Below are 14,378 nucleotides of genomic sequence, written 5' to 3' on the forward strand. Positions count from 1 at the left end.
AAACAACAACAAAAAAATTGGGTTGCCTGGATGAGGTTACACTGCTGGGTGCCAAGATACTAATGTGCCGAGAAGCACAGAGAAGTTGCATTGTGCCACCATGAAAGCATTTCTTCTCTTCCACCGTCCAAGCGCCACCGGTGAAAGGGTACTGCAAGTTATGTGTAGTGTCTCTTCAAGGAGTCAAGAAAACTGTTTCATATTTTAAGCACTGGGGTCATAGGAGTGAAGATGAAACAAAACAAAACAAAAAAACAATGCAGCTTGCCTACATTCAAAGAGAAAACAAAACACTGAAAAACTATAGGAAGATGTCTGCATAACACACGTCACAAAATAGATGAGCTGAATGCATGTCACGCCAATAGGCGGATGCTGTTTAGGACACTAGATGCAGCAGGAAGGTGGGCTAGAGACAAAGCCTGGTGGCTTACAAACTTCATTTAAACAAAAGACGCCAATCAGGCAGTCAAGGCTTCTTGAAGATGTGTGGCCAAGCCTCTCCCTCAAAGATGGCAACCCTCCCCCCACCATGTCTATTTGTCTTACTACTTCACAGTAGATGTATATATATTCACCCCAACTAGAAACTGCAGTCCATGAGCCCAGCACCCAGAGCAGTTCTGGCACACTGCAACAGCGTGATTAATAATGATGGGGTGAATGGCGTGATAAAAATTAAGGATGATGAATCTAACTCACGAGCTTTCAATACATTTTTATTTTAACTTTTTTTTTTAATGTTTATTATTTTGAGAGAGAGAGAGAGAGAGAGACAGAATACGATCAGGAGAGGGGCAGAGAGAGGGGGAGACAGAATCCGAAGCAGGCTCCAGGCTCTGAGCTGTCAGCACAGAGCCCGACACAGGGCTCGAACCCACGAACCGTAAGATCATGACCTGAGTCGAAGTCAGACACTTAACCCATTGAGCCACCAAGCACTCCTAACTGGTATTTTTAAAATGCATGCATAGAAATCAAAACTTCAAAGGTAAAAAGGATACAAAGTGAAGAGTCTCCTTACTCCACCTTCCTATGAGGTGTCTCAATGATCAGCTTCATGTGTTACCATTCTAGACACATTTTATTATACAGAGGGGCGTATGTATGTATGTATGTATTTCTCTCTTTGTACCTAAATGCTTGTACACACAAGCCCTGCTCTGCACCCAGCATTTTTCGTTTAACAACTCTCAGACATCCTTCACTGTCGGAACACGAGCAGTACGCTTGTTTTAGGTTTGGAGCTGCACAAGATTTCTATGAGCTAATGTGCTCCCACTGAATGGACTTTCACGTCGTTTCCGTTCTTTTCCTAAGCCAGGAAAAAACTGCACGTGTCTGAGCGTGTGTAGCTAGTCTGTGTTTCAAGATGTGGGACGGCTGGGGCAGAAGGGATGTCCATCTGTGACACTGAGCGGTTAACGTGGTGACACATCCCCCCCATCCCCAGAGGTCGACTCCATTCACCAGCCCCCTCCAAGGTGCAGCCCCACCCCCCCCCATCCCCAGAGGTCGACTCCATTCACCAGCCCCCTCCAAGGTGCAGCCCCACCCCCCCCCATCCCCAGAGATCGACCCCATTTACCAGCTCCCCCCACCGCCAAGGTGCAGCCATAACCTTTTTGGTATCTGCCAATACCTGGGTGAAAACAGAACACAGTATACTTCTGATTTATAGTTTTCTTATTTTAGGTAAATTTGATAATTTCATATATTTAAAAGCCATTTAGAATTCCTTTCGTGGGAGCCCTCTTTAATATCTCTTGTCCATTTTCTTGTTTACTGTTATTGATTTGTAAAAGCTCTTTACAACTGAGAAATCAGCCCTCTGTGATAGGAATTGCGTATTTATCCTCCCTATTTGCTTTCTTTCACTTATGTTGGCCTACACTTTAGAAATTCATACATTTTTGTGTATGCGATTTTATCATTTTTTAGAGCTTTGGGTTTCGTGGCCCGTTATTTTTTCTAGTCATTTCAGGTTTTCATTGTTGATACATTTACCTTGCTATCAAGGTGGGATACGAATCCAACTTAGTTTTTCTCTAGAACGCTGCTCAACGCTATGGAAAAAAAAGCCTTTCTGCGTCTTTTTAAATCAAGTATTACAAAAGTTTTCATCCTTACTGTTCTTTCTAGAGATTGTTACAAAAATAGATTTTATTTCAAAAGCATACAAATATTATTAATTTGAACAACCTCAGCAGTGGGCAATCAGGGGTTTGTAGAAAAATAAAGGCAAACTGCACTCCTGAGTCCACATGTCAAAGAATCTTTACTCACCATGTTCTTAGGTAAGGAAAAACCCAGGGAGGATGCACATTCAAGGGTCTTAGACACTTTCTAGCAAACGAAGGCTTTTGACGCTGGGGACAGTGGTGACCGGGATGCAGGAAGTGTGTGGGAAGGAGGAGGAAAGTTCTGCGTCTCGGGCCGCGGCCTCCCACTCCACTGCGCTTGTGGAAAAGTCACCTGGGAGCTTGTTTACAGACGCTCATCTTCAGGCCTCACTCCTAAACAGTCTAAGTCAGTAAGTCTCGCATAAGGACAGAAACTGGCTTTTAAGTAAACACGCGTGACTTGGATACAGGTGGTGCCTGTGAAGCACCCTGAGAAATCGTTCCATCGGGAGCTGCGAAGGAATCAAGCCGAGGCTTCAATGGTGAGACAGTGACAAAAAGGCTTTACTTCCATTGCACTAAATGTGTTACAACACTGACCGCTGTAACAACTAAACTGGAGGATGGTCACATCAAGAGCAACAGATTCTCTCCATGACACGGGTAAAGAGGTTTCTTAGAAGACACTATGAGGAGGGGCAGAAGGCGAGCAACAGACATCCCCAGGCATGAGCAGGCGTGGTCTGATGAAGAGAAAGGAAGCCAGAAACCCATGGGAATGAGATGCTAAGCGAAAAAGCGAGAGGTTTTCTTTTCCAAATCCACTAGTTCGTCTGGGCAAAACGGATCCAGCAGACCCAGTGAGAGAGACGGCAAGGTCAGGTGTTACACCGGTGATTTTAGATGCTTATTTTTACAAAACACAAGAGCCAAAACATGCCCCTGTTGCTCACTGTTTAATAACCACACCCCACATCTGAGGAGGAGGGAAATTCAGGAATAAAAATTCCCTTTGAACACACCCTACTGGTGGAACATGGCTGCCATGCGACTGCACCGCAGACAGTGAGGTTCACATGAGCTTCTGTGCGCACGGCGCCCCCTGGAGTCGTGCGGCGACCAGGCTGTTTGGCTGTGCAAATGGTCTGCAGAATGCAGCGTTAATGGAAATTCAGCTTAGTGAAGAGGAACAAATCTTAAATCTATCTCTGAGTGGCATCTTAGGCATTTTCTTAACACCTTTATAATCAAAGGCTATTCAAAAAAAAAACAAATTTGTAACGCGCACAACTGTAATTTATCCTCCCACTGTTAACAGGAACAAGAACTACACAGCCAAGGGTGTGCTGTATCTCAGGGAAGCAAAAGACATGATGCTTACCTGCAGAGGCAGGCAGGCCAGCTCTCCTCAAATGAGTGGGTGGGCGCCTTCCTCTGGGTGCCCACAGCCCCCACGGTGGGTGCAGCTGTCACTGCCAGACTGCCTGAGCCCTGCCCACCCCCAAATGCTCATGGTGTCCCCACCCAGTGCCAGGTCTCACCGAGCCCCGCAGTGGTCAGTCTGCCTGCAGCCACCCTGGACCGTGAGCTCCTCCAGAGCAGGGAACAAGGGTTCCCAGAGCCCAGCGGCCCGAGGGTGAAGGGAAGGAAATCAACTTACAGCTTGTGGGTGGGCGGGAGCAGAGGGCAGTGAAGAATACCAGGAGTCAGAAATGGTTACAGAAAACATAAAGAAGTACAACCAAACATAATACAAAATAGCTGTTGTCACTCTCAAGGATTTAAAAATTCCCATTGATGGTTTCCACCGCTACCTAAAGGGCCACACAAGAAAATCCCGTTTTACTTATACATGAATACTTCTTTTTAGCCAAACTACTATCCAGCTAGATCCTTTCTTTCTAGTGTGAAATTTGAATTAACTTGCAACTTTTAAGAAAAGTCAAGTCTACCATGAATAAAACAGAAGCACTTCTGAAAATATGACAAAGAACGGAATTCAAAACTTTGAAAAACAAAAACAAAAACACCACGGGTTGAGAAAGGAACCCTAAAAACCCCCAAACTGTTTTGAGGTAAAAAAAAAAAAAAAAATCAGCCTCTGCCAGCATATACTTTAACTGGGAAAACATTTATGTCAGTATGAAGAGTCTTACATTTTTGCATAAAAATGTGTATTTACTCACATCTGCTACATAAGCCATGTATCTAATTCTTTTTTGATTTGCAGGAGGAAAATGAAGACATCTCCGTTTTATAAGCCTATGGACAACCACGAGAGAGAGGGTGCCAAGGTAAACGCTGCCACGGGACTGGGCTGGTGACAGCAGCGTCCCTGTAGCAAGTGTCACCGACTAGAGACCTAGAGTCGGGGAAAGGAAGCCCCCGCAGGACACGCCCAAGCCAGGTCGGTCACACCAAACGGGGTTTCCTAAAAATAGCAAGTACTTAGAAAAGACCTTGCGAAAGAAACCAAAAAGAAAACAAAAAGAACAAGGAAAAGGACAAAAGAGACGACACGAAGGAAGGTATCTGCAGAAATCCGAAGACCCAAGGGAGACAAGAGGTAAAGGGAGGGAACTGGGAAACGCAGAGAGAAGAGTCCCCTACGTTAATGTAGGACAAGCCACTGGGGTCCCTGTGTCTCCAATTTTGGATACGGTATGAAACGATTTCTTTGAGCAATACCTTATTTACACGGAGTATCCTGTGGTGGGTTATTCTGGAAAGCCCTGCTGTGTGGGCGGGTGACGGAACAGACGGCCACCACCAACCTGGACCTACCTTCGCGGTGATCTGAAACTCCTCGTGCTCTTTCAGGAGCTCCTGTGTGTGCTGTATGCTGGAACCCGTGGACGTATGTGTGGAAAGGTAGAACTCTCCGTTGTCATGGATCCACTCTAAAGCCTAGAGAGGGAAGGAATGGAGACGTTCACGGCTCGGCACTGGCAAAGAGGGTCCCAGTTCTGTCGTATCTCACTCAGATGTGATGTCACAAGCCAGCGCTGGCACACGCATAGAGTGCTCCCACAAAGAGAGACAGGCTTCTGAAATAAGCACTGCAATTCCAAAATTAAAAGAAAAAAAAAAAAAAAAACACCTGACATTCTAGAAGGTTGTAACCATGTCACTTCTGTAGCAATGATTAAAGTGTTCAAGAGGTTCTTGGGTGCCTGGGTGGCTCAGTCAGTAAGCATCTGACTCTTGATTTCTGGCTCAGGTCACGATCGCGTGGTTCGTGGGATCGAGCCCTGAGTCGAGCTCTATGCTGACAGTGCCGAGATTGGGATTCTCTCTCCCCCTCTCTCTGCCCCTCCCCTGCTCACACATTCACAGGCTTTCTCTCAAAATAAGTAAATGTTTGAAAACTGTAGAAGATTTTTATGTGCTGTTTGTAATCTCTGGGCCATCCACTGTGAGCTGCTGGTCTTAGAGCAGAGACATCACTGTCTCTACTAGATACATCACAGCACTTATAGCATTTTAGAAAACACGAAAAGGAAAGCACGACCCAGACAGATTATTTGCCGTGCAGCTTCCTGAGTGGGGCTGTCACTGCTGTCAGGCCTGGGTACGGCTGCCCTGCCTCCCCCTGCCGACTGGGGAGGGGGATGTACAAAGAGGCACGAAGACAAGTGAGGGCAGGGATGCCACGCTTAGAAAGGGAGGTCAGCACATGCGGTGTCCAGGCCGAGAGGGGTTGGCTGCGAAGGGGGGGGGGGGGGCCTCAGGAACTGGTGCAAAGCGGGGGGCTCAGAAGAATGGGGAGAAGCTCAGCAGGCGGAGAGGTACGCACCACAGCCCCAGGCTGATAGAGCTGGCCTGCTGGGGAAGCCGGGGAGAGAGGCCGGGGGTGAGGCCAGGGAGGGCAGGAGGGCCTTGGAGGTCACAGGCACAGCCTGGACTTTTGTGGGAAAGCTAGTGGGGCTGCTGTGAGGAAAAGGAACTGCAGTGGACAGGGAGTAGAAGCAGCAACACTGGTCGGCAAACTGGTTCAAAGGTTTGGGCAGGACACGGCTGGGGTTTCCATAGCACGAGGGCTCTGGACGTGAAGGGGGAGGGCAGGCCTGACACGTGTGGGAAGTCCGCACCTATGGGACTCACGAGGGAGTGAAGGTGGGAAACTGGGGAAAGATGGGAAGGAGCTCTACATGCTGAAAGGTAAGGGGATGGGGGGGACACACCCCGTAAAACGAGGAGGCACAGGGGATACACTGTGTAAGACGAGGGGGACACGCCCCATAAGACGAGGAGCGGGGGTCAGGCGTCGTGAATCCACTTCTGTTCTCAGGAAGGCCCCAGTGGAGACACCACGGAGACAACTGGGATTTGTAAGTCTGGACGCCAGAAACGGAGGTCAGGGCTGGGAGACACCCACAGAGGAGATAAGAAGATGGGGAAGAGAAACAAGGGCAAGCCCAGGCCGAGCCCTGGAGAATGCCAACATTCAGCTGCAGAGATAAGGAAGAGGGGACAGCAGAGAGCCTGGGAAAGCAGCAGAAGAGGCAGGAGGCAACCAGGAAGTCCAAGGGCCGGACTCGCCCAGAGACAGAACCACGGCCGGAGTCCCCCCTCCGGACCCCCACCGGGGACGCTGCATCCAGGTGACCTCAGGGCTCCGCCGTCTTGAGAAGCGCAGACACTGGTGGTATAACTACTGGGTTTTACCCCAGGATCATGGCACAGAAGAGAACCCACAGGGCCACGGGGTCATCGTTTGCCACGGCCTATGCCTAATGATCTCATTTTTGGCCAATGAGCCAACTTTAGGAAAAAGCAACAACACATCTATTGTTTTTCTCCATTAAAATAGTTATTTACAATTTTGTTCTCTGCAGCTGATTGCTTGCCTTTTAACAGAGAAACAATAAAGAAAGATATGGGAGAAAAGACTATGAAACAATCTCTAATTAGAAACAAATCAGGCCCCCATGCATCTGAAATATGGTGGAACGATCATCAAATCAAATGTTAAGAAAATGTAATTTAAGCTCTGAAAAATACTACTGCTTGCCCTTGTGTTGGGAATATGATAACTACACCTAGTGAAACCAGCAGAGAAAGACTGAGACAGGATGCCAGGTCCATGGACCATGAACTCCAGCTTATCAATCTCTGGGGAACTGATCCCCAGAGCACCCGGCCGCCCTCTGGAGACCAACATTGACCAAACTGAAAGAAAATCCCTAAGTGGGAAATTGTGCTGAGGAATATTCGATCTTTCTTAAGCTAAACGATTTAACTGACTGCCTTACTCTGTGACAGGCACAGGTGAATTTAGAAGACTGCCCATGTGTGGTGCGGTCACCAGGGACCACAGCACTGAAGAGGCGCCTTGACCTGCAGGACAGGAGAAGGCTCAGACAGGCGTCCTGAGAACCAGCCTTCTGTCCTCTGTTCCCTCCTGACGCTCCAAATTCTGGACAAACGGCTATGGATTCCTATGCTACCGTTAAGGCCAAGGAGAAGAGACAGGAATCTTAGTTCAAGTTAGGGGTCAGACAGACTTTACTCTAAAATGATCTTCCGTGACTAACCATTCAGGCAGAAACCCTTATCTCAAAATGACTTCAGAAGACAGAAACTCTGAACAGATTTTTTTTAAGTAGGTTCCATGCCCAACCTGGGGCTTAAACTCACAACCCTGAGATCAGGAGTTGCATGCTGTATCGACTGAGCCAGCCAGGGGCCCCCTAAACGTATCATCTTTGGGGCACTTGGGTGGCTCAGTTGAGCACCCGACTTCGGCTCAGGTCATAATCTTGAATTTGTGAGTTCAAGCCCCATGTCGGGCTCTGTGCTGCCAGCTCGGAGCCTGGAGCCTGCTTCCAATTCTGTGTCTCCCTCTTTCTCTGCCCCTCCCCACTCGTGCTCTGTCTCCATCTCTCTCTCAAAAATAAACATTGAAAAAAAAATCGTCTTGATATCTCTACATTAGCCAACTGCCTGAACATTTTTTTATTCTACTGAATTCTTAGAAATTCTGGCACACTTTATTTTAGCTCAATGTACCTGAAGAACAAAATTTTATGTTGAAAATATAAATATAGCAATATAAAAAAAACACCCACTATAATATTTATACAAGCACAGACCTGGATTCTACAATGATTTAAACAAAATTTTTTTAAGGCTTGTTTATTTTTGAGAGAGAGAGAGAGAGAGAGAGAGAGAGAGACAGAGTGGAAGCAGGGGAGGGGCAGAGAGAGAGAGAGGAGGAGACACAGAATCCAAAGCAGGCTCCAGGCACTGAGCTGTCAGCACAGAGCCTGACACGGGGCTTGAACTCACGAACCACGAGATTATGACCGGAGCCAAAGTTGGATGCTCAACTGACTGCACCACCCAGGCACCCCAACAATGATTTTTGAATCATCATCATAGTTACGACTCATACTTGCTGGTCCTAAATACGAGGTAATGGCACTAGAGGCAGGCTGTGTGGCATGCTTGCTGGGAGCCCAAATCACAGTTTTACAGGGTTGTGGGTTTTCTTTTCATAGCAAACTGATTTAAAAGGCACGACTGGTCTCATCATTTGAAAGTGGTTTTCAACATGGCTGCAACGTCCAAAGCTGCCCAGCTGAGGACAGAGGTGTAAATGGAGGGTGGAGAGCAATGGGGAGCCCGGGGTCGTGACTGACCTGCTTGGCACTTCGTTCAAAGACCACATACTGCTGGCACTGGTCTAGCCGTCTCTTCCTCATGGTCCAATAATGCAATACCCTGTTCTCCCGCTGGAAGAGTTCATTCAAGATATCTAAGAGGATAAAAGAGGAAGACTAATGTTGGCGCTTGCAATCAATGGAGACACTTGCAAAATCCCGCTCATGTTTATTTACAGACTTTATGCAAATGTCAACGTAAGACAGAGCATTCAGTTAAGAGAGCCACACTTGCCTTCCCCATGTTCTCAATGAGCATGTCAACCAGACCTCTCCTTATTCTCTTACCCCAACTTATTATCTTAGGATGGAGGTCACTGGAAACTTAAGGCTGGCTGGATTAATGGGATAAGCTATTGTGTCTCCTGCTGGGACAAACTGACAACGGCTGACAAAACTTCGGTATTAGGCATTTCATTCAACAACATTCAAACCTTCCTGTGAAGGAACTTAGTACAAAGGATGTATTGCAAAATGGTGGCGTACTAGAAGAAAACAACGTTTTGGTTTTTCTTTCTTTCTTTCTTCTTCTTTTGTTTTTTGTTTTTACAAAGACAAAAACAAAACCACAAACCATAAGAGAAGCAGGGACATGACAACAGAGAAGCATGGAGCCAGAAAGGCCAAAAAACCCTGATTACATAAAAATTATAAAATGTCATAACCAAACATAAACCATCGTAAAAACATACCACCAATTAAAAATCCAGTTAACATTACTAGGAAATATAAAACACAGAGCTAGTGTACTTCCCAGTAAACAGGAAAAAGATGAACAGTCTGTTAGAAAAATGAGCAAAGCATATAAACATGGAGTTTGTGATTTCTAAAATGTGGCCACTAAATACATAGAAACATGTTTAACTTCACTCCAACGATGGGGCCATCTTCCACCATGTTCCTGGCAAGGACTGTGTCCTCCCATATGCTGGGAGGCTGGGGAGCAGAGGGTACGGGCACCAGTGACCCCGCATTACTGACGGGAAACAGGGCACAAGTCTTGCAGTGAACACTCTGGCAACAGATAACGACACTGGAAGTGTGTACAGCTGCGAACCAGGAATTCGATTGTTCAATCCTTCGGATGTACGGTGCTTACACGAGCGGTATGTATCAGGTGCACAAACACTAAGGCACCGTTTGGAAAAACTGAACAGCAACATCTGGGGGTCAGGTTAAGCCACCTATGAAATCATTATACTGCACATTAAAAAGCATACAGCAGAGCTTTAAATTCTCATACAGAACGAGGACTAAGTTGTATTGACAGTGGTGACCAGTGGCTATGGAATTAGATAATTTATATACATTTGCACACTCAAAACAATTTTTACAGGGAGTTTGTTTTACTCCAAAGGTTTATAAAACACACGAGAAACTTTAGGAGAAGATTCCAGAGACTGAAACCGCAAATCAAATAAAAGTTAATTATAACTTAATTAACATTAGGAAACTGTAAAAATATTAAGCGGTCCACAAATATTTCAGGGTTCCCGAGAGGCTGAGCCACTTTGCGACAAACCAGAACCCGTAAGCAGCGCTTACCTGGCAGCTCAGGGGTCAGGCTATACGATCTTTACTGAAAAAGTAAACTAACGTAGCGATGCAAATTAATGCTTTAAATTTCTGAAGCCGGTCAGAACCATAAGCTACCACTGAAATGAAAATATGACACGTGAAAATGAACGTGAGCCAATCGGTCTTTTCCAGTTCCTTCTTTCCACCACCCCCGCCTGGGGCAGGACTGATTTGGGGCGCGTGAGCAGCAGGGCAGGGAACCACCCCTGCGGGGCCTGGTAGGGGAAACTGCCTGGCCTTCCTCAAGCACCTGAGGGTTGTCTGGGGTCACAGGGTCTCTTCTGGCACCATCGCCCTTACGTGGGTCTAATGCACCGTCCCACACGTGAACCCAATGAGAGAAACCAAACATTTCGTTTTTAATTCTCCAGAGCACCCAGAATGATGACAAACAGCAGCAAATGTGCGGTGACTATCACGTAAGTGGGCACAGGGAACACAGTCCCCTGTCTCACACACACATACACCCATTGGACTAGGACAGCCTCGTGAGGATCGTCACGTCTGTGATCAGACAAAGCAGATGATGACCCACAACCAAAGGCAATACTGAAGGATGACAGAAAGGCAATGATTTTTATCTGAAATGAGCCAAGTAAACAGATTACCAATGCAAGTAACTTGCTCCTGCTGAAAAACGGTTGCGTTTGTCACTCATTTTCCCAAGAGAAGAGCCCACCAAGTAATAAATACGGATCTCATGTGTGGAGCTTAGAGGATTATACCCATGTGATGGATAGTATTTCTGTGACACCTCTAACAGATGAATCCCGAAGAACAGGGAGCAGAATACAACAAAGTTTCTGCCAATCATATGGTCTTAAAGAGTAAGAGGAATCATTTGTTAACAGATTATGGCAATTTTTTCCCTAGGAAACCCAACTCTGAGAGGGAAGGATGAAGGACCCCAGTTTCTTCATGTGTTTAGTGCCGATCTCTGAAGCTCTCGGGAAGGATTACCGTGGACACAAGGTACCTTTGTGTCAAGACTATTCTAAATTCATGAACGTTTTCTGAGGATCCATTTCCATGTCGTTTTATTTGAACCTGAAAAAACTATGACTAAATCCAAGTTTTAAGTTCGAGAACACCTGAAGTTGTTTTCACTGTGAAGTATCCCATCGGAATTCTAGAGTAGAAACCATCAGCCCCCCTCACATCCACCCATACCAATCCTGCTAATAATTTAGTGTAAAATTTTCCCAGATCTGTTTCTATGCGCTTACATTACATATACGTAAAAACATGGTTTTACAGAAGTTTATATTCAAAAGATACCAAAATATATGATACCGGGCAATTTGCTTTCTAAGTATGTCAAATTGATAACACTTTACAGAACGATATTGGTGTAGAATTTCTTGATTTGAACTTTTAAAAATATTTTGACTACAGAAAAATTCTGATTTTCCTCTTTTCTCCGATTTACAATATTTTCACTTGTTGTAACAAAATAGTCAAAGCTAATAAATACCATGCTGTGTGTTCTCCCTGTTTACACTCTTCAACTTTATTCAATAAATTACCAATCTAGATCATTTGTTTCATACTTTATTAGTAAACAAAGAAAATTGGTGAGAACTTTAATAATACGTAACGGACATTTAAAACGAAGCCCAGATCTTAGGATTTTAGACCGCGTTCTCACCAAGCTCCTTGCATCACTTGCCGGTAAAGGGAGTCCCGACTGTACTCACTTTTTACTTGTTGTTCAGGAGCTTTGATGTGGGTCACCATTCCTGGCATGTTCACACTATTCCTGTGCAGGTACTTCAGGAAGACATCTGCATTCCTTCTAGCAAGTGTGCAAGCCTAAGAAGTACAGGGAGAGCAACGTGGTGTTAATTGGACTCGTACAAACATGTATTTTGAATACATACGGGTGACAACAGCATGTAGCTCTAGCATACACCTTTACCTAAAAGGTTTTCAAGCCAACCTGTGCTTTGGAGGGTACACAGGTTAAGTCCTATTTCAATTAAAAATAACAATAAGAACAACTGTGTCTCTGAGCCCTTGCCCTGATGAAACCAGCTGCCATGTTGAGCGCTGTCCTATGGACAGGTGCACACAGCAGGGGGCTGAGAGGGACCGCCGGCCTGTCCAGCCTCCAGCTGACCAGGTGTATGTTGGTGTATCCCCTGGCCAGCACCTCAATAGCAGCCTGGGGAGAAACCTGGAGGCAGAGCACCCAGCTAAGCTGTGCCTGGATTTCTGAAAAGGGCAGACAGCATTTTCAGCTTCCCGAGTCATTCAGTCTCTATCTCCCCAACCCCCCCTCCCCCCCCTACAGGAGAGTAGCCACGGGCAACATGTTAATGAATGAGAGTAGACACATTTAGCTCTCAGGTCTGAGTCTGCCAACCCCTACTTTAAGCCATCGAGTTTTGGGGTGGCTTGTTTCGTGGTATTACTGTCACAGATAACGGACATTCCATCTTTAGAAACCAAATAAGTAATCTCATTAATGTATTTAAAAAAAAAAAAAACAAGAGGAAAAAAAATCCTTAATTATATTTGAATTGGAAATCCCTTACACATTTCCTGTCTCAGATCTGGAATTAATTCTTCTTCAGGGAGCTCTGTCTCCTTGCGTGTGGTACATGGTATATAGACCACAATTGGGACTGTATACTGGGGAGTTCATTTTTTCTGGTCGGTCACTGTTTCCAGGCCTTTCTAGTGGGTGGAGCTACGACACTTTTTAATTAACCTAAGACTCTATCACGGGTCTCTCCAGATAAGCCTGAAATCAGCTGCCGTAACTAAACAGTGAGGAGGCTGCAGAAGACAACCAGGGTTATGTCAGAAGGACATCAGGGCCCTTCTGAATGGAAGGCGCACCCACGAATGGGACAAGTTGAATATAAAAAAGATAAATGACTGCAATTGATTAAAACACACCAAATATATTACAATCCATGAAGATAGTAAGAAAATTAATCATATGTAGAGGTTGTTAGGGTAACAGCTCATTACCCTGAAAATGATAAACAAATGGAAAGAATCAGGCACTTCTGCCTGTTCTGGACAAACTCTACTTGAAAGTAACCAAACAGCTAAGGAGGGGAGAATTCTAGCTAATCAAGGCAGAAGTAATGATGGAGTATTACCAGTTTTGCGACTCCTTGTGAAACATGATCACTACAGGGCACTAAAGCCACTGGGTGAAAGGCAGACGTGGAAGGCACGTGACAGGTGAATGGGACCCCCTACATCTGAAGCACGGACGGCTCCCCCGATTGCACGGATAGAAGGAGCAGCAGGTCTCCTGGGCCTCCTGATGTGACGTCATGGAAAGTACGCGTGGGGAGAACACCTGTGCCAGGTAAGCGGACCGCACGTGCACACACACACACAAACCTGGATCCGACTGAAACCCCCGACATAACAAACTCGGAGGATCCAGGGCGCTAAAGGACCGTGTGGGACGCAAGCATGGAAATCCAGAGTAAGAGAAATAGCACAGTAGGAGTGATTCACTTCTTCAATAAATACTAATAAAAGGAGGTGCTGTTTAGATTGAAGGAGATTTAAGAGACATACCAATAAAATCAATGCGTGGACCCTGTTTAGAATCCTGATTAAAACCACATATAAAAGACGTTTATGGATCGATCAGAGATATTTGAACACTGTTGGATTTTGTATAAAATAAGAGATACTGTTAATTTTTAGGACAGGATAATGGTGTTGTGGTTATGTTTTTGAAAGGCAGAATTAAAAAAAAAAAATTTTTTTTTTTAACGTTTATTTATTTTTGAGACAGAGAAAGACAGAGCATGAACGGGGGAGGGTCAGAGAGAGGGAGACACAGAATCTGAAACAGGCTCCAGGCTCTGAGCTGTCAGCACAGAGCCCGACGCGGGGCTTGAACTCATGGACCGCGAGATCATGACCCGAGCCGAAGTCGGCCGCTTAACCGACTGAGCCACCCAGGCGCCCCTAAAAAATTTTTTTTAAGTATTATTCATTATTGAGAGACAGAAAGACACAGAGCATTAGCAGGGGA

At 45.7% G+C, this 14,378-nt stretch overlaps 1 protein-coding gene across 3 annotated transcripts in view; it reads right to left on the minus strand.

Moving 5' to 3' along the window:
* Nucleotides 1-14,378, minus strand: part of TRIO (trio Rho guanine nucleotide exchange factor) — a 353,418-nt gene that overhangs the window by 111,995 nt on the left and 227,045 nt on the right. For all 3 annotated transcript variants that reach the window (XM_053202016.1, XM_053202021.1, XM_053202025.1), the window contains exons 19-21: nt 12,064-12,178; nt 8,768-8,883; nt 4,908-5,030 (exon numbers count right to left, since the gene is read on the minus strand). In XM_053202016.1, coding sequence (XP_053057991.1) covers nt 4,908-5,030; nt 8,768-8,883; nt 12,064-12,178 — 354 coding nt within the window. The remainder of the gene's footprint in view (nt 1-4,907; nt 5,031-8,767; nt 8,884-12,063; nt 12,179-14,378) is intronic.

The sequence above is a fragment of the Acinonyx jubatus genome, chromosome A1 (assembly GCF_027475565.1).
Source record: "Acinonyx jubatus isolate Ajub_Pintada_27869175 chromosome A1, VMU_Ajub_asm_v1.0, whole genome shotgun sequence".
NCBI classification, from domain to species: Eukaryota; Metazoa; Chordata; class Mammalia; order Carnivora; family Felidae; genus Acinonyx; species Acinonyx jubatus.